The following is a 27,475-nucleotide window of genomic DNA, read 5'->3' on the forward strand; positions in this document are numbered from 1 at the left end:
CTCCAGGCTGCCATGATTTCTAGGCCTCGGCCTTATTTGTATTTAGCAGGCACGCTGTAGGTGTCAAATTGGGGTCCTGATGCATGTCACTGCACTTTGGCCTCTGGAATGTTGGCCAACCAGAGGCCAAGACCCTCAGATAAGAGCTCAAACGGGAGAGAGAGTCAAAGCTAGTATGCGATGAGGCCAGGTGAGCAGCACACTGCAATATTTCAATGCAGGGAAGAGGAACAGTCCTGTTCTGTCTGACTCCACTAGTAAAACCAATGGCTGCGATCTTACCAGCTGTTCATGCCATGCTCCCATGGGAAAATCCCATCGGTGTGAACAGCCGTAACATTCCAGCCAATATCTTCAAGTCCTGAGCGGCAGTACCTGGGGCGGAGAGTTTTCATTGTACTTTCCATCTGTTTCATAAAATTGTAATCCAGATTCTAACCACGTGATTTGACTCCCAATTTGCAAGGGGAAAAGGTCTATCTCTGTGTAGGCCAGACTCATCAGCACCCAAATGATAAGGGTACCAACCCACATCCTTCCTATCTTAATAATACCAATTGTCCCCATGTGGAAACTGGTCCTTGTTGATGACCCTTCTCCCCTTGTCCAGTTGTAACCTGATCGCCAACATCCCAAACAAATCAACTAAGACAGCTTCAGGAATAGAAACCTGTAGCAGCAACATTGCCATCCCTCAGCCAGATATTTACAGTATACCACTAAAGGTATTGTTGCTTACAGCATTTCTCCCTGCTCACCAGCAAATACTTAATTCCCTGTCATACCATTTACAGTCTCAAAACCTAAGAATGATATCACAACTGCAGGTCTGGGATCTGCATACAGGTGCAGAAGGTAATAGGGAAGGCAAATCATAGAATCCTACAGTGCAGAAGGAGGCCATTTGGCCCATCAGGTCTGCACCGACCACGATCCCTCCCACACCCTATCCCCATACATTTACCCTAGCTAGTCCCCCTGACACTAAGAGGAAATTCAGCATGGCCAATCCATCTAACCCGCACATCTTTGAACGGTGGGAGGAAACTGGATACCCGGAGGAAACCCACGCAGACATGGGGAGAATGTGCAGACTCCGCACAGACAGTGACCCAAGCTGGGAATTGACTCGGGTCCCTGGTGCTGTGAGGCAGCAGTGCTAACCACTGTGCCACCATGCCACCCCCATGGAATGCTGCCTTTTGTTTCAAGGGGCCTGGAGTATAAAAGTAAAGAGGTGTTGTCTCAACTGTACAATAGTGTGTCTACATTGAGAATACAGTGTACAGTTTGGTCCCCTTATTTAAGGAAAGATATTTTATCATTGCAGGCAGTACAGAGGAAGTTTACTGAGATAATTTTAGGTATGGAGGGACTTATGTCATTGTGAAGAAAGATCGGATAGGTTGGATCTTCACTCCTTGGAGTTCAGAAGAATGAAAGGTGATATGAGTAAAATATATAACATTCTTAGATGGTTAGTTAGGGTAATGTCGGAAGGATGTTTCCACTCCTGGGGAGTGTAAGACCAGAGGTCATAGTCTCAGAATAAGGAAGTGCTAATTTAAGATGAACTTGAGGAAGAATTTCTTCTCTCAAAGAGTGGTGAATGTTTGGAATTCTTTACCCAGGAAGCTGTGGAGGCCAAGTCCGAGAATATTTTCAAGACTGAGATCAATAGGTTTTTAATCATTTGGGGAATTAAGGGTTACAGATAGAAGGCAAGAAGTGGACTTAGGTTAGATCAGCCATGATCTTACTAAGTTGCAGAGCAAGCTCGAAGGCTGAATGGCCTGCTCCTCTTCCTTTTTCTTATGGTCTTTTAGCTCGCAACTTGGAACTGCACAAGGAGAAGTCCAAGAAGAAGCCCTCAAATATTCTCTCCCCTCCTCCCCATGTACATCTTCTCACACACTCAGCCAATGGTGGCACACAGAGCAGGGAGAGCAAATAGGAGAAAAATGATAAAATACCGCTGACGGTATTGTGTATACAATCCAAAGTGACCAGATGTTCCCTTAACTTGACAAAAAAAATGCCAGATGTTGTGAAGTATTTCTTTCAATTGTGGGCACCGCTGGTTAGGCCAGCATTTGTCACCCATCTTTAATTGCCTTTGAGAAGGTGCTAGTGAGAAACCTTCAGGAATACAACTGAATGGGCCGTTTCAGTGCTGGGACTGTAAAAGACACACTGAGACAGGTTTCCTTGTAAGTTTTTCAAAAAGAATAAAGAATATTTATTGTAGTTAAACCCAGTCTAAATAAAAATAATAAAATGGCTCTGATTTTCACATGCACATTCATTCATGGGTTCACACACATACACACCAGGGAGTTACAAAATGGGGGAAGATAGATTAACCAGATTTTTCAAAGTCCAATAAAAATTATTGGTAAACGGATCTTGGAGATCAATAGCTTGGATGGTTTCAGGCAGAGCTCAATCGTCCCTCAAGATTCAGTTTCGAGATGATTTAAAGTGAGTTTGCTGAAGCACTTTAGGACAATGACTTCTAGAGCTTCAGGCAATTGTATGGTCCATTGAAGTGTAGGTCACAGGAATCACCCTCTTAGGTCTTCGGTCTGGTCTCGAACCCACTTGACCAGTTTGGTTCAAATTATCTGAGTCTTCAAAGATTGATGGCTAGCAACAAAACCTCACAATTTTAAACCTACATAACCTTCAGAGCATGTTAGAGTCAGGGTATTATTGATTTAAAGTTTATTTATTAGCCACAAATAGGCTTACGTTAACGTTGCAATGAAGTTACTGTGAAAATCCCCGAGTCGCCACACTCTGGCGCCTGTTCGGGTACACTGAAAGAGAATTTAGCATGGCCAATGCACCTAACCAGCATGCCTTTTGGACTGTGGGAGGAAACCGGAGCACCCGGAGGAAACCCACGCAGACACGGGGAGAACGTGCAAACTCCACACAGAGGGTGACCCAAGCCGGGAATCGAACCCAGGTCCCTGGCGCTGTGCTAACCACTGTGCCACTCCTCTAGCTGTTGCTAGATAAATTTATTTGGTTTTCACTTGAATCTTCCCTCAGGAGACCACCTGACCTCTGTATCTCTGACAGAAATGCAATGGGGTTAATTCTCAGCGCTTCTCAATATGGTTTTGAGTAAGACCACCGTGTACTGTTTCACAATGTGGAGATGCCGGCGTTGGACTGGGGTAAACACAGTAAGAAGTTTAACAACACCAGGTTAAAGTCCAACAGGTTTATTTGGTAGCAAAAGCCACACAAGCTTTCGAGGCTCTAAGCCTCTTCTTCAGGTGAGTCTGAAGAAGGGGCTCAGAGCCTCGAAAGCTTGTGTGGCTTTTGCTACCAAATAAACCTGTTGGACTTTAACCTGGTGTTGTTAAACTTGTTACTGTTTCACAAACAGAATTAGGATTCCAAAGGATTTTTCTCTTTCTGCAGCTTTAGTTGCAACTGCACTTTCTCAAAAGACAGAGAGACTTAACACTTATACAATGAATATATTTAAATGAAAAATCAGTCTAGTATGATTATTGATTACATTGATCTATTGATTAAAAATCAAGGTTCATTACTTTTACAATTATCAATTATTTCATGACTGATCACTTACTCAATGCAATACTTTTATTCATGCATTGGGCAGAATTCTCCTCACCCGTCTGCAGCAGGTTTGGTGGCGGGCATGGAGAATCATAGAACCCCTACAGTGCACAAGGAGGCCATTCGGCCCATCGAGTCTGCACCGACCACAATCCCACCCAGGCCCTATTCCTGTAACCCCACATATTTACCCTGCTAATCCCCCTGACACTAAGGGACAATTTAGCATAGCCAATCAACCTAACCCGCACATCTTTGAGCAGTGGGAGGAAACCAGACCACCCGGAGAAAACCCACGCAGACACGGGAAGAACGTGCAAACTCCACACAGACAGTGACCCGAGGCCAGAATCGAACGCGGGTCCCCGGCGCTGTGAGGCAGCAGTGCTAACCACTGTGCCACCAAATCTAGCAGGAGCAACAAAGTTAGAAGCTCACAGGTCTAAAATGATGTAGCAATTCTCCCAATGGCGGGTTAATGACAGGTTGGTCTTCTCACTGGCTGGTGTCGTGAAGGCCATTTGCATTTATTTGCATCTCATGAATGCTCATTAAAGCAGCTACCCACCAGCATCCCATCATTCCAATCTTGTGTCAGGCCAGTGGGAAATCACGTTGCATCAAACTTGATTACTAAAGAATGGTATACACAAAGCAGTCCTCAGTCCACCAGAGACTTCAAGGCGAGTGCAACAACCTTCCTGCAATGGTGCTCTGCCACTCCTGATTCACTCTTCACCACTCTGCCGGAGCAGTCCTCCGTGCCAAGCTGGTCTTCATGGACATCACCATGCTGCTGGACCCATGGATCCTCCTGTGTCACCCCCTCAGATTGGTACTGGTCCCAAGATTGGGGAGTTCAGGAGGACCACCTTTCCCCAGATTCACACATCAGTGTCTATCTGGACAGCACTGTGCTGTGGGACTCACACAATCACTGCAATGAAGGTCCAAAGTTCGACTGAGGCTGAAGTGTGATGTGAGGCCCTGGTAGCAGCATGATAAAGACAAGTAAAGAAAAGGGGGGTCAATGTGAGAGGAAGGCTCTGTAAGGAGGGGATGGGGGATGGGCAGCTCACGATGGCAGGCAGAGGGAAAAGGAGGTGATCGAAGGGGTTGAATAATGGAAGGCAGAGGGAAGACCGAGGGCAGGGAAGCTGGGCCCCAACAAGGTTGCAAGAAACGCAGATGAACAGTCAAATGGATAGCGCATGTTACTGGAAGAGGGCGCATGCAGACTGCAGATTATGGGGTAGGGGCCTGTTGGCGTGACACAATGGGGAAGGTCCACAGTAACATTAAACAGGTTGGGGCTATGGTTTGTGAAGGTTACTCGAGTCCATAGTCCTCTTTGGAAACAGGAAGAATAACATTCTGATGATTTTTTTAAAGTGTTGGGGGCATGGGAGATGTAATTAAAGCAATGGACAGAGTGGCTGTGAATCTAAACTGTGGGTTTGATATAGTAATGAGCCTAATGATACTCCCTAAGGTAATTTAAAACCAATGGTTACAGAACAGGAATAGATTTGAATGGGTTGTAGTGATTCAAAGGAGAAGATATGCAAGTTATGAAAGGAAGGTGTCATAGGTAGAGTATGGACAGACTCAGGTTACTTTTCTTTTAAGTTCTAAAAGCTGTATAGAATCACAGAATCATAGAATCCTTCCAGTGCAGAAGGAGGCCATTTGGCCCATCAGGTCTGCACCGACCACAATCCCACCCAGGCCCTATTCCCGTAACCCCACATATTTACCCTGCTAATCCCCCTGATGCTATGGGCAATTTAACACGGATAATCAACCTAACCCGCACATCTTTGGACTGTGGGAGGAAACTGGAGCACCCGGAAGAAACCCACGCAGACACGGGGAGAATGTGCAGACTCCACACAGACAGTGACCCAAGCCGGGAATCGAATCCCCAGGGTGCCTGGCGCTGTGAGGCAGCAGTGCTAACCACTGTGCCACCGTGCCGCCCCAACCACTGTGCCACCGTGCCGTAAAGGGATGAAATTAATCAAATCTGGGGGAGAGTAGTTGTGAAGAGACTGGACGAGACAATGTAGAGATCAAAGGAAAGAATGTATTTAAGGACATACTGAAACCTCTGGGGGGAGCTATTTTGAATTCAGTAGGCAGCAGGAATCACTGGGCAAACTCCCAGCAAGCAGTGCGAAAGAACCAGGATCTGAAAAGCAAACTGCTGTTAACCTCAGAGGGTAAAACCAAGAGAGAATTAAGGGGAGGCAATGGCCAAGTGGTATTATCGCTCGACTATTAATCCAGAGACTCAGCTGATGTTCTGGGTTCCCAGGTTCGAATCCCGCCACGGCAGATGGTGGAATTTGAGCTCAATAAAAAAATCTGAAATTAAGAACCTACTGATGACCATGAAACCATTGTCGATTGTTGGAAAAACCCATCTGGTTCATTAATGTCCTTTAGGGAAGGAAATCTGCCATAATTACACAGTCTGGCCTACATGTGACTCCAGAGCCACAGCAATATGGTTGACTCACAACTGCCCTCTGAACAAGGGCAACTAGGGATGGGCAATAAATGCTGGCCAGCCAGCCATGTCCCATGAATGAATAAAAAAAATAATTAAAAGCACTATGTGGTAAAAATTGCTGGACTTTTATAGATCTTAAAATATATAAGGTTGAACAGATGGGGAAGGTTAGCTCTGAAGGCAGTTTAATGAATATTGTTTGAAACTGCTTTAAAATATTGCTGCTGTATGAAGCCACTGTCTTATTTGAGTGTAATCCTGTTTTATTTTATTACTTTTTCCTATTTCTTAATAAACATTTACTTTACTATGAAATCATTACAAGTAGTCAGGGATATCATTTCTGGATTTCAAAATGTCTCCTCATACTATACAAATTGCAAACACAAACTTGAGGGCAGTTGTTCCCTTCTAGGATTTGAACAGCTTAGTATTTACCATCAGCTGTGCCTGTAACAGTGGTAATTAGTTGGGTGGGTTGGTTGGAACCAGAACTAGAGGGCACAGCCTCAAAATAAGGGGGGGCCGGTTCAGAACAGAGTTGAGGGGGAACTTCTTCTCTCAGAGGGTAGTGAATCTCTGGAATTCTCTGCCCATTGAAGTGGTGGAGGCTTCCTCGTTGAATATGTTTAAATCACGGGTAGATAGTTTTCTGATCGATAAGGGAATTAGGGGATATGGGGAGCAGGCGGGTAAGTGGAACTGATTCGCTTCAGATCAGCCATGATCTTGTTGAATGGCGGGGCAGGCTCGAAGGGCCAGATGGCCTACTCCTGCTCCTATTTCTTATGTTCTTATGTTGGTCCTACTTTTTGTGTTCAGGAGAGACCTGGGCATTTTCCACATTGTCAGGCAGTAACTTAAGATACAAAACAAATGACTGTCACTTGATTGTAGAAACCCTGAGCTCCCTTTACAGTGACTATAAACTCTTTTACAAACTATTAACTTTTTAACATAGAGGCTGGAATTTTACCACCCCGCCCACCACAGGAATCGGAGCAAGGGATGGACCTCCAGTGGGATTTTATGGTTTCGGGATGAGCGAGGCTGTGAACTCCCGCCCATACTGTCATTCCTTTCCATTTACCCCTTCACAAAGCAGCATTGTCTTGAATAACCACGTTTCACTGCACTGTTTAAAAGTGACTACGTTCCAGACACAATGGGCTGGATTCTCAGAACTCGCTCGCAGCTGGGATTCTCTGGTCCCGCTGCTGTGAATGGAGATTTGGCTGAGCGCCAGATTCTCCATTCTCACTGGCAGCGATAGCCGGGCGTGCGAGACTGGAGAATTCCGGCCAATACATATCCCAATGTAGTATGTTTTTCTTCTGAGAAACATTTTATACACTCAGCACTGGATCACAATAGGGTCAAAAGCTTGTAGAACTTGGTGTGAATTTCAGATCTTTCTAATTATCTGTGAACCATATGCAAACACTAGCATGGTTAATAATTGAACAAAAAGCAATTGCAGTACATTGTAGAAAGCAAATATACTTGGAAAGTAAGTTTTAAAAATTCTTTCATGGGACATGGGTATCGCTGTCAAGGTCAGCATTTGTTGCCCATCCTTAATTGCCCTTGAACTGAGTGACGTGCTTGGTCATTTCAGAGGGCAGTTAAGAATCAACCCCATTGCTGTGGGTCTAGAGTCACATGTAGGCTAAGCCAGGTAAGGGCAGCAGATTTCCTTCCCTAAAGGGCATTACTGAACCAGCTGGGTTTTTGCAACAATTGGTGATAGTTTCATGGTCACCATTACTGAGACTGGCTTTCAATTCCAAATTTTATCCATTGAATTTAAATTCCACCAGCTAACGTGATGGAATTTGAACCCAAATCTCCAGAACATTAGTACGGATCTCTGGATTAGCAGACCTGTGGCATCACTGTGACCGTTACCACTACACCACCACCTCCCAGCGGCATAATCACAGGGAGTTGACACTGCAGTGTGCTAGTTAGTTAATGACTATTACACCCGGTATGAGTTCAGTTTCTTCTGTATTGTCAACTATATTGTATTGTTTGGGTTTACTGACTTCTCCAAATGGATCGACTGATGATCATAACCTGAAAACATAACCCAACAACAAGGTAGACACAAAAGTTTATGTTAGTTGTTAATGACAAGATGGTGATCCATGCAGTTTTTCTGATAAAGCAACTAATTACATAAATCCAAATACGCATAATGCTGCAGATACTGGGATTGGTAAAGGAAGCAATAGCCACGTGAGAAAACAATTTTTCACAAAGCGAGGGGTTAGGATTTGGAATATAGAGGAGGCAGATTCAATGATAGTGGCCAAAAGAGAATTGGATCATCATCTGAAGGGGAACATTTTTCAGATATACAGGGATATTAAGGATATTATTAAGTTAGAAAGAGTGCAGAAATGATTTACTAGGATGCTGCCGGGACTTGATGGTTTGAGTTATAAGGAGAGGTGGATAGACTGGGACTTTTTACCCTCGAGTGTGGGAGACTTAGGGGTGATCTTATAGAGGTCTATAAAATAATGAGGGGCGTAGATCAGCTAGATAGTCAACATCTTTTCCCAAAGGTAGGGGAGTCTAAAACTAGAGGGCATAGGTTTAAAGTGAGAGGGGAGAGATACAAAAGGGTCCAGAGGAACAATCTTTTCACTCAGAGGGTGGTTGTAGAAGTGATTTCCCTTCTCTGATATGGTGGTGGTGTCAGAGCAGTAGACGTCACTGTTGATAACAGAGGCCGTCAGCAATTAATGTTAGTCAACCCTGACTCCTCAACTATCATCATCGACAATACTTGCTCCAACCCCATGAAAGGATACATCCCAGGTGAACTGGTCATCTCTGATGATCCTAAGGTACAGGCAAATTCTCAAGTCTGTCCCGGGTGTATTCGTAACCATAATTTAACCATGGAAACATGACCAAACCCAAAGATATTAGCAGACATGCTCCATGAATCATAGAATCCCTACAGTGCAGAAGGAGGCCATTCGACCCATTGAGTCTGCCTGACCACAATCCCATCCAGCCCCTATCCCTGTAGCCCCACATATTTACCCTGCTAATCCCCCTGACACTAAGTGGCAATTTAGCATGGCCAATCAACCTGACCCACACATCTTTGAACGGCAGTACTCTTACTCAGTGCAGTAACTGGAAAGATTGGCAACCACCAGAACTATAACGGTTTATTTGCAAACAGATAAATATACAGAGTATTTTCACAATGTTAACACTTGCAGCCCTCGGGTCTACTCTGGTTGACAAAGCCTGCACTCAGCACCAAGATTACCCTTGCTCATTTACCATTGAGCAATCAGATCTCATGACCCTCCCGGTGCATGCCCTTATAGGGGCCAGCGTCTACACCAGCTGACACTATACCACACATTCCAAACACCATCAAGTCATTGTTAAAGAAGGATGTTATTTGTGAACATCAAGAATTCACAACAGATCGGTTTGAGGGAGAAGATAAGAAGCTTGATGTTCAATCCAAAATACTGTGATCTTCCGTGCTGAGAAAAATTAAAATAAACCTTTTAGTGAAATGGAAAAAAATTGAAAAAATATTTTAAAAACCGAATAACATTTTGAGTTAAAGTTGTCAGTGTGGATTTATTTGGGCAAAATATACTGGTACACATTTGAAGGACACCAAAGATGCTTCCCAAATGATAAATCTGAAGTCTTGAAATCCAACGTAAACTTATCGAGATACTTGTGACAGAGTTTTTTAAAAACTGCTAAAATAAACCAAATTAAAGTCACATTTCACTGTTTCCTTCATATGAGGAGAAGTAGCAAACACCAGAAGCTGGTATTAAAGGAGAAAAAGGATAAATTAAAGGGATATGGGAGTTAAGAGCCCATGATGTTAAGGGTAAGATCCTGGCATGGATAGAGGATTGGCTGACTGGCAGAAGGCAGAGAGTGGGGATAAACGGGTCTTTTTCAGGATGGCAGCCGGTGACTAGTGGTGTGCCTCAGGGGTCAGTGCTGGGACCACAATTTTTCACAATATACAGTAACGATTTGGAGGAAGGAACGGAAGGCACTGTTGCTAAGTTTGCAGATGATACAAAGATATGTAGAGAGACAGGTAGAATTGAGGAAGCAGGGGGGCTGCAGAAGGACTTGGACAGGTTAAGGGAGCGGGCAAAGAAGTGGCAGATGGAATACAATGTGGAAAAGTGTGAGTTTATGCACTTTGGAAGGAGGAATGGAGGCATCGACGATTTTCTAAATATGAAAATGCTTCGGAAATCAGAAACACAAAAGGGGCTTGGGAGTCATTGTTCAAGATTCTCTTAAGGTTAATGTGCAGGTTCAGTTGGCAGTTAGGAAGACAAATGCAATGTTAGCATTCATGTCGGGAGGGCTAGAATACAAGAGAAGGGATGTATTTCTGAGGCTGTATAAGGCTCTGGTCAGACCCCATTTGGAGTATTGTGAGCAGTTTTGGGCCCCATATCAGAAATTCATCTCAAGGAGGAGGAAACATGCTGAGGGGAGGACGAGGCATCCATGGCTGACGAGGGAAGTCAAGGACAGCATAAAAGCAAAAGAAAAAGCATACAAAGTGGCAAGGATTAGTGGGAAGCCAGAGGATTGGGAAGCCTTTAAAAGCGAGCAGAGGACAACTAAAAAGGTAATAAGGGGGGAGAAGATGAAATATGAGTGTAAGCTAGCTAGTAATATAAAAGAAGATAGGAAGAGTTTTTTTCAAAATATAAAAGGTAAGAGAGAGGCAAAAATAGCCATTGGACTGCTGGAAGATGAGGCTGGAGAAGTAATAATAGGAAACAAAGCAATGGCAGAGGAACTGAATAGTTACTTTGCACCAGTCTTCATGGTGGAAGACACCAGTGGGATGCCAGAGCTCCAGGAGAGTCGGGGGTACAGGTAAGTGTAGTGGCCATCACTAAGGAGAAGGTTCTAGGGAAGCTGAAAGGTCTGAAGGTGGATAAATCACCTGGACCTGATGGACTACACCCCAGGGTTCTAAAAGAGATAGGTGAGGAAATTGTGGAGGCATTGGTGGTGATCTTTCAGGAATCACTGGAGGCAGGGAGGGTATCAGAGGACTGGAAAGTAGCTAATGTAACACCGCTGTTTAAGAAGGGAGGGAGGCAGCAGATGGGAAATTATAGGCCGGTTAGCCTGACTTTGGTCATTGGCAAGATTTTAGAGTCATTATTAAAGATGAGATCGCGGAATACTTGGAAGTGCATGATAATGTAGGATTGAGTCAGCACGGCTTTGTCAAGGGGAGGTCATGTCTGACAAATCTGTTAGAGTTCTTTGAGGTGGTAACAAGGAAGTTAGATAAAGGAAAGCCAGTGGATGTGATTTATTTAGATTTCCAGAAGGCCTTTGATAAGGCCTTCTGGAAGCATAGGAGACTGTTAAATAAGTTAAGTGCCCATGGTGTTAAGGGTAAGATCCTGGCATAGATAGAGGATTGGTTGACTGGCAGAAGGCAGAGAGTGGGGATAAAGGGGTCTTTTTCAGGATGGCAGCCGGTGACTAGAGGTGTGCCTCAGGGGTCAGTGCTGGAACCACAACGTTTCACAATATACATTAACGATTTGGAGGAAGGAACTGAAGGCATTATTGCTAAGTTTGCAGATGATACAAAGATACGTAGAGGGACAGGTAGTATTGAGGAAGCAGTGGGGCTGCAGAAGGACTTGGACAGGTTAGGAGAGTGGGCAAAGAAGTGGCAGATGGAATACAATGTGGAAAAGTGTGAGGTACGCACTTTGGAAGGAGGAATGGAGGCATAGACTATTTTCTAAATGGGAAAATGCTTAGGCAATCAGAAACACAAAGGGCCTTGGGACTCATTGTTCAAGATTCTCTTAAGATTAATGTGCAGGTTCAGTCGGCAGTTAGAAAGGCAAATGCAATATTAGCATTCATGTCGAGAGAGCTAGAATACAAGAGAAGGGATGTACTTCTGAGGCTGTATAAGGCTCTAGCCAGACCCCATTTGGAGTATTGTGAGCAGTTTTGGACCCCATATCTAAGGAAGGATGTGCTGGCCTTGGAAAGGGTCCGGAGGAGGTTCACAAGAATGATCCCTGGAATGAAGAGCTTGTCGTATGAGGAATGGATGAGGACTCTGGGTCTGTACTCTTTGGAGTTTAGAAGGATGAGGGGGGATCTTATTGAAACTTACAGCATACTGCGAGGCATGGATAGAGTGGATGTGGAGAAGATGTTTCCACCAGTAGGAAAAACTAGAACCAGAGGGCACAACTTCAGGCTAAAAGGACGATTCTTTAAAACAGAGATGAGGAGGAATTTCTTCAGCCAGAGAGTGGTGAATCTGTGGCACTCTTTGCCGCAGAAGGCTGTGGAGGCCAGGTCATTGAGTGTCTTTAAGACAGAGATAGATAGGTTCTTGATTGATAAGGGGATCAGGGGTTATGGGGAAAAGGCAGGAGAATGGGGATGAGAAAAATATTAGCCATGATTGAATGGCAGAGCAGAGTTGATGGGCCGAGTGGCCTAATTCTGCTCCTGTGTCTTATGGTCTTATGATCTTATATCCTGTCCCCTTTGCTACAGTTAAAATATGCAGGGTGAAGGTTTTGCATTTAATTTTATGCTTAAAAACTCCCTGATCCTTTGCACTGACTGAACTCAAACTGGGCGCAAAACAAATGGAAACTCTACCTTGTGAGATGGGATCTAGCAATCAGCTCTGGACTGAACAGAGCATTAGGGATGTCAATAGGTCACCTTGGAGAGGCGATACCCTTATGGTATTATTGCTAGACTATTAATCCAGAAACTCAGCTAATGTTCTGGGGACCTGGGTTCGAATACTGCCATGACAAATGGTGGAATTTGAATTCAATAAAAATATCTGGAATTAAGAATCTATTAATGAAACCATTGTCGGAAAAGCCCATCTGGTTCACTAATGTCCTTTAGGGAAGGAAATCTGCCGTCCTTACCTGGTCTGGCCTACATGTGACTCCAGAACCACAGTAATGTGGTTGACTCTCAACTGCCCTCGGGCAGCTCGAGGTGGGCAATAAATCCTGGCCAGTCAGCAATGCCCATATCCCATGAATGAATTTTTAAAAATTAAAATTTTCTGCAAATGAGGTGTTTGATGGAGACAAACCAAATTGCCTCAATTTTGTGGATATTGAGATGTGGAGATCTACGGGTCAAGCAGAGCTTGATGCAAGAAAGCCTTGAAAATTAAACTTGAAATTGAATAAAAATAGGGCAGTGCAGTTGATGTTGTCTACATGGACTTTAGCAAGGCCTTTGACAAGGTACCGCATGGTAGGTTGTTGCATAAGGTTAAATCTCACGGGATCCATGGTGAGGTATCTAAATGGATACAAAATTGGCTTCTTGAACAGAAGCCAGAGGGTGGTTGTAGAGGGTTTTTCAAACTGGAGGCCTGTGACCAGCGGTGTGCCTCAGGGATCAGTGCTGCGTCCACTGTTATTTGTCATTTAAATTAATGATTTGGATGAAAATATAGGTGGCATGTTTAGTAAGTTTGCAGATGACACTAAGGTTGGTGGCATTGTGGACAGTGAAGAAAGTTATCTCCAACTGCAACGGGATCTTGATCAATTGGGCCAGTGGGCTGACGAATGGCAGATGGAGTTTAATTTAGACAAATGCGAGGTGATGCATTTTGGTAGATTGAACCAGGGCAGGACTTACTCAGTTAATGGTAGGGCGTTGGGGAGAGTTACAGAACAAAGAGATCTAGGGGTACATGTTCATAGCTCCTTGAAAGTGGAGTCACAGGTGGACAGAGTGGTGAAGAAGGCATTCGGCATGCTTGGTTTCGTCGGTCAGAACATTGAATACAGGAGTTGGAATGTCTTGTTAAAGTTGTACAAGACATTGGTAAGGCCACATTTGGAATACTGTGTGCAATTCTGGTCACCCTATTATAGAAAGGATATTATTAAACTAGAAAGAGTGCAGAAAAAATTTACTAGGATGCTACCGGGACTTGATGGTTTGAGTTATAAGGAGAGGCTGGATAGACTGGGACTTTTTTCTCTGGAGCGTAGGAGGCTGAGGGGTGATATTATAGAGGTCTATAAAATAATGAGGGGCATAGATCAGCTAGGTAGTCAATAACTTTTCCCAAAAGTAGGGGAGTCTAAAACTAGAGAGCATAGGTTTAAGGTGAGAGGGGAGAGATACAAAAGTGTCCAGAGGGGCAATTTTTTCACACAGAGGGTGGTGAGTATCTGGAACAAGCTGCCAGAGGTAGTAGTAGAGGCGGGTACAATTTTGTCTTTTAAAAAGCAGTTAGATAGTTACATGGGTACGATGGGTATAGAGGGATATGGGCCAAATGCGGGCAATTGGGATTAACTTAGGGGTTTTAAAAAAAAGGGCAGCATGGACAAGTTGGGCCGAAGGGCCTGTTTCCATGCTGTAAACCTCTGTGACTCTATGACTCTATGGTCCTATGGAAGCTGTATTTGAATTCCAAATACAGGAATCTTTTCAATGTCAGTAGCACCTGGCGTTCAAATCAAAATTGGATATGTGTACATAACAAAACTAATCATAGCTCTTTGTAATTATTTAATGCAATAATCATTCCATTGTCTGTGGCACTTGTTCAAATCTCCATTGGGTGTGTACAGAATAAAAATAATCATAGTACTATGTAACTATTTGATTTGCAATAATTTATCACCATAATGGGATGGAACTCGATTATCAAATGATATTTTAGTTCTACATTCACCATAAACAAACCTTTGAAATGAAAACAAGATAAAGTGCAGCCTTGATTTGCCCTTGATTTCATTAAGTTTCTGATTGTGAGTTTACATTTCCGAATATGGAGCTTAACTCTGACCACATAAAGTCATTTGTGTGTGTTTATTCTTCTGATGCCTGTAATATTGAAATAGAAAATTACTCAGGAATCTTTTTTGTACAATGTGTCACAAGACACTGAGCAATATTTTGCAGCTTGGGTGTTGCCAAAACCCTTTCCTTCTATAAATGCTCCTGTTTCTGTTGCATCTTTTCAATTGATTCCTGGAGCTCATTGCCAGCTTCACTCTTCCACTCAGTGGCATCTCACCATTTGGTAAGTGGAACACTGCCTAAGATAAGATGATGTGGAGATGCCGGCGTTGGACTGGGGTGAACACGGTAAGAAGTCTCACAACACCAGGTTAAAGTCCAACAGGTTTATTTGGTAGCAAATACCATAAGCTTTCGGAGCACTGCTCCTTCGTCAGATGGAGTGGAGCAGTGCTCCGAAAGCTTATGGTATTTGCTACCAAATAAACCTGTTGGACTTTAACCTGGTGTTGTGAGACTTCTTACCATGAAGATAAGATGATCCATCCTTATGTTTTCAGGTATAATTTTGGAGTTTAAGACTGTATGACCAATCTCTTTCACTCACCTAGTTATTACCTGGCTTTGCATCTGTTGCTGATCATTAATGGAAATTTGTTCCACATGAGACTGATGTTTTCTTTTCAATATCTCTGGTCCTATCTTCTTGTGTACAATGTGTGCATTGTTTCAAGCTAAGAGATGGCTATAATAAATGCAGTGCTTTTTACCTGCAATGCTCATGGCATATAGGTTTGCTTTCCTTGTTCTCCATAGAGTGACTGATGGAACCCCTCTTCAAAGCAACATGTCCGCCCTTGTGGGATCACTCACATGTACCACATTGGCCATTCACATAGTGATTAAATCTGCATTGTTGTAATCCTAAACATGATAACAGAGAGTGCAACCCTGTAGTGGCACTGTTAGTCAATCACAAGGTAATAGAATACTGGCATCACACTGTTGTCACACGGATGTCAGTGGGAACCCAATGGTGGGTATGTGCCATTTCTGTGATTTATGTATCTGCTAAAGATCTGTGAAAATAACTAGGAGCACAAATCTCGATTTTATCTTACAGTCTTCATGGTCACGGGTTGTGTCTGAATAGAGTACTTTGAGCATTCTAATACTTGATAAAATGTCAGTGTTCACAGGCCACTCAATGATATTACAAGAACAACTAGCAATGGTGAATTGAGACAAAAACAGGAAATGCTGGAAAATCTCCGCAGGTTTGATGGCATCTGTGGAGAGAGAATAGAGCCAACATTTCAAGTCTGGATCATCCAAACTTGAAATATTGGCTCTAATCTCTCACAGTAAGAAGTCTCACAACACCAGGTTAAAGTCCAACAGGTTTATTTGGTAGCAAATAATTTGCTACCAAATAAACCTGTTGGACTTTAACCTGGTGTTGTGAGACTTCTTACTGTGTTCACCCCAGTCCAACGCCGGCATCTCCACATCATGTCTATTCTCTCTCCACAGAGATTGTCAGACCGGCTGAGATTTTCCAGCATTTTCTGTTTTTGTTTCAGATTCCAGTATCTGGAGTAACTTGCTTCTAAGTGATTAATGAAGTATCACTAAAGAATTATATCTAAATTCAGCTAGAGTCGGCTTCAATTGTTGAATGCCTCTTAATTTTGCAATAAAAGAGTACAGTTGTCTCTTTATCTCCAACAAGCGATATTTATTGAATTACCCCCCATTCCATCCTTCAGGTTACTATCCCTTTTGTGCAGTGTGAACCATATCCGCATTTCAAGAGCAGCACGGTGGTGCAGTGGTTAGTATTGCTGCCTCACAGTGCCAGGGACCTGGGTTCAATTCCAGCCTCGGGTCACTGTCTGTGTGGAGTTTGCACATTCTCCCCGTGTTTGCATGCGTTTCCTCCGGGTGCTCCGGCTTCCTCTCACACTCTAAAGATGTATGGGTTAAATTGATTGGCTACGCTAAATTGACCATAGTGTCGGGGGATAACAGGGTAAATACAAGGATAGGGCCTGGGTAGGATTGTGATCCATGCAGACTGGATGGGCTGAATGGCCTCCTTCTGCACTGTAACGATTCCAAGAGTAGAGTACAAGACTGGCTCATTTGGTTATGCTCTTTGATCTGAATCAAAAGGTTGGGGGTGCAATCCCTCCCCTGTCACTGGAGCTGATTATCTAGGCAGTCATGCCAGTGAAGTATTGAGAGAGGGTGCTGTATAATAGTGTAATCTTTTGGGTCAGATTTTAAACCAAGGTTCTGTCAACCTGTTCAAGAACAGCAATGACTTCGAGTGGCACAGTGGCTAGCACTGCTGCTCTCACAGCGCCAGGGACCTGGGTTCAATTCCCAGCTTGGGTGCAGATTTGTGCGGAGTCTGCACGTTCTCCCCATGTCTGTGTGGGTTTCCTCCGGGTGCTCCAGTTTCCTCCCACAATCCAAAAACCGTGCTGGTTCGGTGCATTGGCCGCGCTAAATTCTCCCTCAGTGTACCCGAACAGGCACTGGAATGTGGGATTTTCACATGAGAACTTCATGTGAAACTTCTATGATCATCTTGCTGGTGCCAGTACAGAGCGAGACTGCGGATAGTTGGGAACCTGTCTCGGGGGCAGGGAATTCAGATGGTGTTCGTAAAGCAGAAGTGGAAATGAATAGGGTTGGGAAGCATTTTCCGATCAGGGCCAGTGTGATCTCCTGGACTCGTTTCGATCGCCACAGGGGGTCGGAGAGGAATTTCCCAGATTTTTTTTTCCCCATATTGGCCCTGGGGTTTTCACTCTGGGTTTTCGCCTCTCCCTGGAGATCACATGGTCTGGAATGGGGGGGTGGGGGTGAGTTAATAGGTTGTGATGAACAAAGCATCGTAGCTGTGAGGGACAGCTCGGTGGATAGGATATTAGGATGTAGATAGGCTGGAAAATTGGGCGGGGATCCTGGATTCAGGATTCAATCCTGGACCGGGGAGCGGCGCGGGCTTGGAGGGCCGAAGGGCCTGTTCCTATGCTGTATTGTTCTTTGTTCTTTGTTCTTTGTTCTTCATTGCAGTGTTAATGTAAGCCTACTTGCTAATAAATAAACAAACTTTAACACCCACTGGCCACACTGCTATTTTATTATTATTCACTCGTTCAGTGAAGAACTTTGATTCACTTTCTTTAAGTCAGAAAAATTCTGAAGGACTTCACTGAATAGACCATACAGAAATCATAGGCTTAAATATATGGGCTGGTTTGCATTCTCTTGTTCAAAGCATTAATGAATTTCTTGCACAGCCAGCTTGTTGAAAAGGGACATGATTCATAAAGCACTCAAGGCCCAATTGCTAGAGTGGCATTTGTACAAATTGCAATTATAATGATTGTACAATTAGTATTTAGACTTGTCTGCCAGAGGTTCTTTTCCATTTTGTGAGAATGTTTCTGCTTGAGCTAGAATCTCACCCTCCTGCTCCTGTACCAGATTGCTGCAGTGTGTGGTGGACGGTGAATACAGAACGATGGATTGTCTGCCGCGGATTTAATCAGGACAGGAGCAGGAAGGCAGCCAGATCCCACCTGCCAACTTTGCTCCCTCTGTCACCAAACTCCCCACGGGGGGGAAGAAGGTATTATCATCCGTCTCACAAGTGAGAATTGTAGGCTGAGTCAATTGTAGCATCCCAAATGCTGTCCTAGCTGAGGGCAGCGAATGCAGCACAGAATAAGGTAAAACCTTCAGGCCCTCCGCACCACATGCCTAACGATTAACTAATGGATCCAGAGTGTCTGATTATTTGATAGGAATTCTTTAGAGCCATAGGGACGAATTTCACATTCCACCCGCCACGGGAATCGGAGCGGGCGAGGGGCGAAGCTTGGAAAGGTCCGTTGACTACAGGTGGAATTTTACGGTTTCGGGACGAGCAAGGCCATAAAGTCCCATTGAGTCAGAGTCGATGGGTGGGATTTTATGGCCTCGCTCATTCCGAAACTATAAAATCCCACCCGAGGTCAACAGACCTTTCCATTGTCAGCCCCTCGCCCGCTCCGATTCCCGTGGCGGGTGGGGCAGTGAACTTCCGGCCATAGAGTCATACACAACGCAGAAAAGGCCCTTCGGCCCATCGAGTCTGCATCGACAATAACTACCACCAAGGGCGCGCTAATCCCATTTTCCTGCACTTGTCCCATATCCTTGAATGTTACAATATTTCAAGTGCTCATCCAAATATTTTTCAAAGGTTTAGTTTCCAACTGAAATTTGTTGTGTTTGTGTCTTACAGAATGATCCACAGTGACTGGGAGATCTTCACCAGCTACTGGGGAAAGAGCCACAGTCATGTTATCAGGCCTCACACTGATCACGTTCACTTTGTTTTATCTCTCCACCCATCCTGCCATCACATGGGGGGCAGAATTGAAGCCAGCACTGGCCTCACCAATGATCTACAATAAACCATTTACTGTGGTCTGGAACACACCGACTGCAAAATGCAAAACTAAATTTGGAATCGATTTGGATCTGGGTGCCTTTGATGTTGTTGAAAATGGAGATGCGCTCCTTATGGGGAAGAAGATCACCATATTCTACAAGAAGCAACTGGGGCTTTACCCATACTATACTGAAGGGGGGATCCCAGTGAACGGTGGTCTGGTCCAGAATGCCAGTCTACCCATGCACCTTGAGGTATCAAAAGAAGACATCAACAATTTGATGGATCAAGACTTCAGTGGCCTTGCAGTGGTGGATTGGGAAGCGTGGCGACCACTTTGGGTCCGCGACTGGGACGTGATGAACATCTATAGAAAAAAATCTATAGAGCTAGTAAGAAGCAAAAACCCCAATTTACCTGAGAATGAGATTCTTCAGATTGCCAAGAAACAATATGAAACAGCTGCACAGAATTTTATGAGGCAAACACTAAAACTGGGACAGACTCTGAGACCAAAGGGCTGTTGGGGCTTTTATAAGTTTCCAGAATGCTATAATTACTTTAAGAAAACCACAGAAACCGATTATACAGGTCATTGTGCGGAGGAAGATATCCCGAGAAATAATCAGCTAGCATGGCTCTGGGAGGTGTCCCAGTGTCTGTATCCCAATATCTACATCCCTCAGAGAATAGCAAACTCAATTCATGTTCAACAGTTTGTCCACTACAGGATTAAGGAGGCTCTCCGTGTCGCTTCCCTTGGTCGGTCCAGTGCAGCCCTGCCTGTTTTGGTTTATGGCAGATATTCATACATAAAAACACTCGACTTCCTTTCTGAGGTAAGCAGGACATTGTTCCAAAATAGGTCAAATGTGGCATGAATTAAAATGATTTTGGTGTCAATCTCACAGATTGGGCCTGGTGCTTTGCTCCGGAGACAGGTGCACAGGGTTGGTAAAGTTCCCAGTCCGGTGCACCCACCTCGAGAGAATCAGCCCCAAATGGCCAAATCTTTGATCTTTGTGTCAGGGAGGTGGGTGGGGGGTGGGGTGTGGGGGTGGGGAAGAGGGGTGGATGGGTGTTTCACGTCCCCTGCCCCCGGAAACAGGTCAGGGGCAGCCACAAAAGCTCTTGAGTGCAGAGGTGGGCTGTTTAAAAGCACTGCCTCGACTCCTTGACACTTTTTGACCCAGTTGTAATAGAGTAAAGCCTCTAGATGCTCCTAGGCATGCCAATTCATGCCCCCTTCATCGTCCTCATACCCACCATGCCAACCTATGCCCTTTTAGTCATTCTTCATGGTCCCTCAGTGTCAACTCATACCAATCCATGACACCACCCTCTCATCTCCACAGCCCCTTAAGAACTCCCCTGTGCCAATGCCAAAAATGCCAAGCCATGCCCCGTCACCCATCATTAATTTCTCTTACGCCTTCCATGCCATTTCACCCAGTACCCACCAGACCTCAGGACCTGTGCTGAGTGGGAACAAAATAAAGTTCTAAGTATCTCTTACAGTCCTCACTATCTAAACAAAACACATCGGTCCAGGCCTTTGTTCCCAAGGCTGGTGACACAGAGTTGGAAAATTCCCCACTCGCTGGGAAGAAAGTGCTCCGGACAGCTGCATTTTCGCTCCGAGGTTGGTGTGGAGGGGAGCAGGATAGGGTCAGGCTCACCAACTCACCTGGAACCAATTCAGCTGCAGAGGCGAGCTCTTACCTTGGGTTGGGTTTAAAGAGAGAGAGCCTATTCGGGGTTCCTTCTGTGAGGCAGGTAGTGGATGCAAGTGTTGCTGTTAATCGCTTGGAGAAGACAGCAATCGGCAGTCAGGTGAGTACAAACTATATGAATTGTCCAGCTGGTTGTTGACAGGGATGGCCCATCCAGGACTTGCCCCAGGGAAATACAATCATTGCTGCTTATTCACATTGTAATGAAGGAACACGTGCTAACGCTGATAAAGCTTCATCACACACAACTATGGAGCTGGTAGCACCTTGGATACCATCAGCTGCTTATGGTACCCTGTATTGACTCAGATTATTACAATTGCTAAGGGGGTTCTCTCTCTGATAGACACCACACTTACCAGGAACCTTGCCCTTCCACCTGCCCTCTTTCCACCCATGTCTCGGGGCACGGCCACGAAGCTGAGTCTGAGCAAACCCTCATGGCAGAACAGTGTGATGTGGAGATGCCGGCGTTGGACAGGGTGACTCATAGCGAGTATAATAAGTCTTCAGAGGCGGAAGTCCTTTCACCAAAATCCCTTTATTTACAACTCTAACAGCAGTACACAGAATACTAGCAGTCAGCAGTCTACCTCCAGGGCCTTTCAGAGGAACTGACACTACCGGTTAAGTGCAAGGCAAAGACTCCCTGATTGGCCCATCAATTTGATCCTTAATCAGGGAGTTCATACTCCAATAGGCCCACCTCAATGGCCTGATTGAAGTTATTACAGCGAGCAGGCTAGCAAGGCAGTTTGTGGTCGGGAGCACAACATGCCATCTGCGAGTGACAGGAACAAATGCCAGGCCACCCTGCATTTGCCCAGAATCACTTCACCCCCCCCACCACACCAGTTCCAACATTAGGTGTAGATGAGATAGAACAGGAGGGGCTCTGACGATCTTCAGTGACTAGGATTTGCAGGTTCTGGCTGGGAAGCTCCAGAGATAGCAAGCACGGCATTTAATATCTCAGGGGCCAGCAGAAGCTGCCCACTCTGACCAAAAGAGCATGGCAGGAGATAGCCTTTGCTGTGGGCACAGCTGGGAGGGCAGGGGGAGGGGGGTGGTGGGTGACCAATCATGAATCCAGTGCAGGAAGAGATTCCACAGTCTACTGTTTACTAGCCAGGTGACTTGTAACACACAGGGGTCCGAGTGATGGTTCATATCTAGATGCTGCATCAATGGTGGGAGACCTCTTCTATAGCATGGAGGTTTGTATGTCAAAGTGCTCCTGTAGGTGCACAGAGTGTGAATGTACATTGTGATGCACTGCCACGTTCAAGAGATCTGTATCTGGTGCGTAGTAGGACATAATTAGGGTTAATGTGGGACTGAGTACAGTGCCACCCACACAGTGATGTAAGAAGACACATGATCCAGAGCCAGGTTCAGGCTGGAGATGGACGCAGTTAGGGTTACGACTCTCACAGGAATACTGAGACACTAAGGAAAATCTTCAGCAGATTCTGCACTGAACCTAACTCCCAACTGACGATGAGAAAATTCACCAGAAAGATAAAGCCTTGGAGATGTAAGAGCCTGGAAGCAGACAGGAAAGGTTGAAGTTTCATTCAAGCATGTGCACCCTCCTTGCAATTTCAGCTTCAGCAAGTAGAGCTCACAGCCAGTAAGGGTAAGATAACATGTTTTAAACTGCAGGCCAGCGCGCCCTGAAAAATCCCTTCCCAGTTGTTCAGTGAGAATCCCCGTTTGAAAGCAAGTCACTGCTCTTCCCAATTCCAGAGTCTTGGAATGTGGCTGATGAGTCTGGCAAGAAAAAAAATCAACATGAATGAATCATTTTGAGTCCACCCAGATTTGGAAACAGCGAGTCCGTGGTACTTTCCCAAGAGCCTGACTCATAGAGACTTATAAAATTCTAACAGGACTAGACAGGGTAGATGCAGGGAGGAAGTTCCCGATGGTGGAGGAGTCCAGAACCAGGGGTAACAGTCTGAGTATTTGGGGTAGACCATTTAGGACGGAGGTGAGGAGACATTTCTTCACCCAAAGAGTGGTGAGCCTGTGGAATTCATCACCACAGGAAGTAGTTGACGCCAAAACATTGAATGTATTCAAGAGGCGGCTGGATATAGCATTTGGGGTGAATGGGATCAAAGGTTATGGGGAGAAATCAGGATTAGGCTATTGAGTTGGACGATCAGCCATGATCGTGATGAATGGCGGAGCAGGTTCAAAGGGCCAAATGGCCTCCTCCTGTTCCTATCATCTATGTTTCTATAACACGATACTGCAAAATTAATTAAGTCGGCAGTTGGCTGCCATTGCACTCCCTTCTTCAGGCAGAAACATTACAACCGCCATTTTGAAAATCCCATCAAGAATCTGGCAAGTGTGGAATGATCTTTTGTTCAGCAGTAGCTGGCGACACCATCTTGGAATCTTGTAATTTCTTAACAACTGTATCCACACTTCTTAAAATCTTCAAATATCGATTACAATTCCATTCTTCCAGCTCCACTGGGATTCGCCCATGGCCCAGATCAGGTACAGAATTTTGGAGGGGGAGCGTTTTAAGATACAGCGTTGCTGCATGTCTCAATAAAAAATCTGAGGCAGAACAAGTTTTCTCCTTTGGAATTTCCTGGACTTTCTTCCACTCTACTTCGAGATGGCTAGAACGTCCAATTATGAGCCGCATAAACTGCCACTTGCAGGGCATGTGATGCCAAGAAAGGTTGTGTGGATGGGTTGCTTGAATGTTTGTGCACCCAGTCTGATGGCTTTGTGTAGGAGGCTCTTTCCCAGCCTGCCCGCCAATGCTGCATTGTTAACTAGCAACAGTTACACCAATGAAAAGCACCTCACCCCCGCCCCCCCCCCCGACCACCTCCCCCTGATTGATCACATGCATCTCCCGTGCCCACTGCCAACCCTTTAAATTTTGATACTAATCGCATTGGGGACTGACACAAAGGAAGAGAGCTAAAGTGCTGCCCACTTCCAGTTCTGCCATCAGGATTGGCATGGGCACTACAGATAAAATACTGCCCTCTCTCTGCCTTTGTTGTTCAAATACCCTTTCAGTTCATAGAATGCCTACAGTGCAGAAGGAGGCCGTTCGGCCCATCGAGCCTGCACCAACAACAACCCAACCCAGGCCCTATCCCCGCAACCTCACGTATTTGTCCTGTCAACCTCCCTGACACGAAGGGGCAATTTAGCATGGCCAATCAACCCAACCTACACATCTTTGGACACTAAAGGGAAATCTAGCACAGCCAATGCACCTAACCAGCACATCTTTCAGACTGTGGGAGGAAACCGGAGCACCCGGAGGAAACCCACGCAGACACGGGGAGAAGGTGCAAACTCCACACAGACAGTGACCCAAGCCGGGAATCGAACCCGGGTCCCTGGCGCTGTGAGGCAGCAATGCTAACTACTGGGCCACCGTGCTGCCTGTTTAAGCTCCGGAATTCCCTCCTCACCTCTCTCGTCCCGCCATTAAGGTATGCTGTAAAATGCAGTTCAAGAAAAATATTTAAATATTAATGTAACTTAAATATTATACACAATGACAAGGTTAAAAAAATCAGTCCAGTTGGTGGAATCAGCCTTTTAGAAAAAAATAGTCAAACACTAATATATTGTGAGATAGATTTCCCACCAGAGCAATGCTGGGGAAATAGTTTCCAAGCTGTTCCTCCCCCCTGCATTACTCTCCGTCACTTCTGGTATTTATTCTGGGAAGAGTCCAGTTCAGCTGTCAATAAATGTGGAGTCATATTGAAATCTTCCATCTCTTTCACAAGGACAGGTAGCTGATATCAAGACAATATTCACAGGCACCGGGATTGATGTCACTGCCCACTTTCTGTTAGGCAATGGTACGTGGCAGAGGGTGAAACTAAAAGCTGAGAAAGGGGAAAGGATCTTAAAGGAATCAGAAAGGGAGGGCTTGCGGGAGGTATACCAACCTTGGGGAACATTGGGACATGCATTCACTGTGAGATTTTTAATCTAATATGAACTCTATTTGAGGCATGGGGAGACAGAAAAAAAAGATACCTAACCTTGTGGTGCTTTCGAACACCATCCATCAGCTGGCTCGAGATCACCTATAGTCAACATGAGGGAACTTCTCCATTTTTATTGGGTTTTTTTATACTACCTGGTCTGTTGTAAGTTACTCTGTAAAGTCAGATAGAATTGGTATTAGACTAAAAAACCTCACAGTGAGTACATGTCTGTTGTAAGTTACTCTGTAAAGTAACATTTTGAAATCGTTTGATCTTCAGTCCAAAGATGTGCGGGTTCGGTTGATTGGCCATGCTAAATTAACCCTAGTGTCGGGGGAGTAGCAGGGTAAATATGAGGAGTTTAGGGAATAGGGCCTGGGTGGGATTGTAGTCGGTGCAGACTCAATGGGCTGAATGGCCTCCTTCTGCACTGTAGATTCAATGATTCTAATGAATTGAAACTCGTTTTGAATCAGACTACCTGCTGTTTCCAACATGTAATTCACATCTTTACCCGTCACTTTCCAGATTGACTTGGTTCACACCATTGGAGAGAGCGCAGCCATGGGGGCCTCTGGAGTGGTTCTTTGGGGAGATAATGACTATTCACACACCTGGGTGAGTATTTCATTCCCCGACATGTAAACACATTCAACTGAGGATATGTGACTGTGAGCTGGAGATAATATTCTGTGACCACTCACCTTTATCCGTACATCCAAAAACCAAACACTTCCAAAAACCAAATAGTTTTTTGAATGGCTATGTAATTAATTTGTATGTTAATAAAACAATGTAATATTGTGTTATGGGTATAATATGTGTTAACAGGTAAGAAATAGTGTGTGAGAGTTGGTTAATGGAGACACAGGGCGACAAAGTTGACACAGTGGTTAGCACTGCTGCCTCACAGCTCCAGGGACCTGGGTTCGATTCCCAGCTTGGGTCACTGTCTGTGTGGAGTGTGCACGTCTCCCCATGTCTGTGTGGGTTTCCTCCCACAGACCAAAGATGTGCAGGTTAGGTTGATTGGCCATGCTAAATTGCCCCTTAGTGTCCCGGAATGTTAGAGGGATTAGCAGGGTAAATATGTGGGGTTACGGGGATAGGGCCTGGGTGGGATTGTTGTCAGTGCAGACTTGATGGGCCAAATGGCCTCCTTCTGCACTGTAGGGTTTCTAATCTAGCATTTGTAAACTACAGCTAGCCTAGGTTGAGGCTTTTGTAATGTAAGTAGGCATGGGTTTACCATACATACAGTCAGTCCAAAAACTGAAAATATCTGAATACTGAAAAGCAATCTGGTTCAATGATGTCCTTTAGGGAAGGAAATCTGCCATTCTTACCTGGTCTGGCCTACATGTGACTCTAAATGCACAGCAATATGATGACCCCTGAAATGGCCTCGCAAGCCACTCAGCTTAAGGGCAATTAGGGATAGGCAATAAATGTAGGCCCAGCCAGCGACGCCCATGGCCCAGGGCCCATGAATGACGTTTAAAAAGTCAGCCCCATGGGTTTCAGATAAAGGATACTCGACCTGTAGCAGTTAGATTAAGTCATCTCCACCTTTCGACATTTCTGTCAGATACTCCACTGGGAGTGGCTAATTCATGGCAGAAGCCATTAGTGTGCCTACATCCCTTGTTCAATTGATCGCCTATATAAGAATATTGGAAGCGCTGAATTGACTCTTAGAAACATGTATTTGTCCTTGTGTTTTTCTATTAGAACAACTGTATGGATCTGAAGGAATACATTGACAATCAGCTTGGAAGATATGTTCTCAACGTTACTGGAGCAACTATGTTGTGCAGCAAGGTTATGTGCAATGGCAATGGACGATGTGTGCGCAAGGACCCTGAATCCGGAGCTTACCTACACCTTGATCCCAAATTCAGCAAGGTTATCAATGATCTTACTGACTCTGCACGACCCCATGAAAAAATTGATTCTGAAGCTCTGAAAAGCATGGAACAGCAGTTCCAGTGCCAATGCTACCAGGCAGGGATGGGGCCCAATTGTGAGGCTGGATCTAATTTTTAGATTGGGAACTCAGCATGATTTCCTTCTTATTTTTTCTTTATATTTCAACTTATGGTGGTGATTCGCGGTTGCAATTCTCAGGTAGTACTTCGAAATGAAAACTCTTACATGAAACTAGGGTGATGATGCCAGTAGACTAATTTAATTGCTGTAATCTCCATATAATTGGACGAGATTTTCCAGCCGCACGCATCCCAAGTCCAAAAATTCCCACCCAAGGTCAACAGACCTCTAAATTTTAAGTATGCCAAAATTTTGTCTGCACCTGTGCATCTTTCAGTGGAAAATCACAAAACCACAAAATCAGGAGCTCAAAGCA

General features: G+C 44.8%; 1 protein-coding gene across 1 annotated transcript; it reads left to right on the forward strand.

The window, feature by feature from the left end:
• Positions 1-180: 180 nt before the first annotated feature.
• LOC144491887 (hyaluronidase-1-like) lies at positions 181-27,156 on the forward strand. The gene is made up of 4 exons (XM_078210177.1): positions 181-190; positions 19,251-20,227; positions 25,639-25,728; positions 26,842-27,156. The coding sequence occupies exons 1-4, from the start codon at positions 181-183 to the stop codon at positions 27,154-27,156; spliced, it is 1,392 nt and encodes a 463-aa protein (XP_078066303.1).
• The last annotated feature ends 319 nt before the right edge of the window (positions 27,157-27,475 follow it).

The sequence above is a fragment of the Mustelus asterias genome, chromosome 3 (genome assembly GCF_964213995.1).
Source record: "Mustelus asterias chromosome 3, sMusAst1.hap1.1, whole genome shotgun sequence".
NCBI lineage: Eukaryota > Metazoa > Chordata > Chondrichthyes > Carcharhiniformes > Triakidae > Mustelus > Mustelus asterias.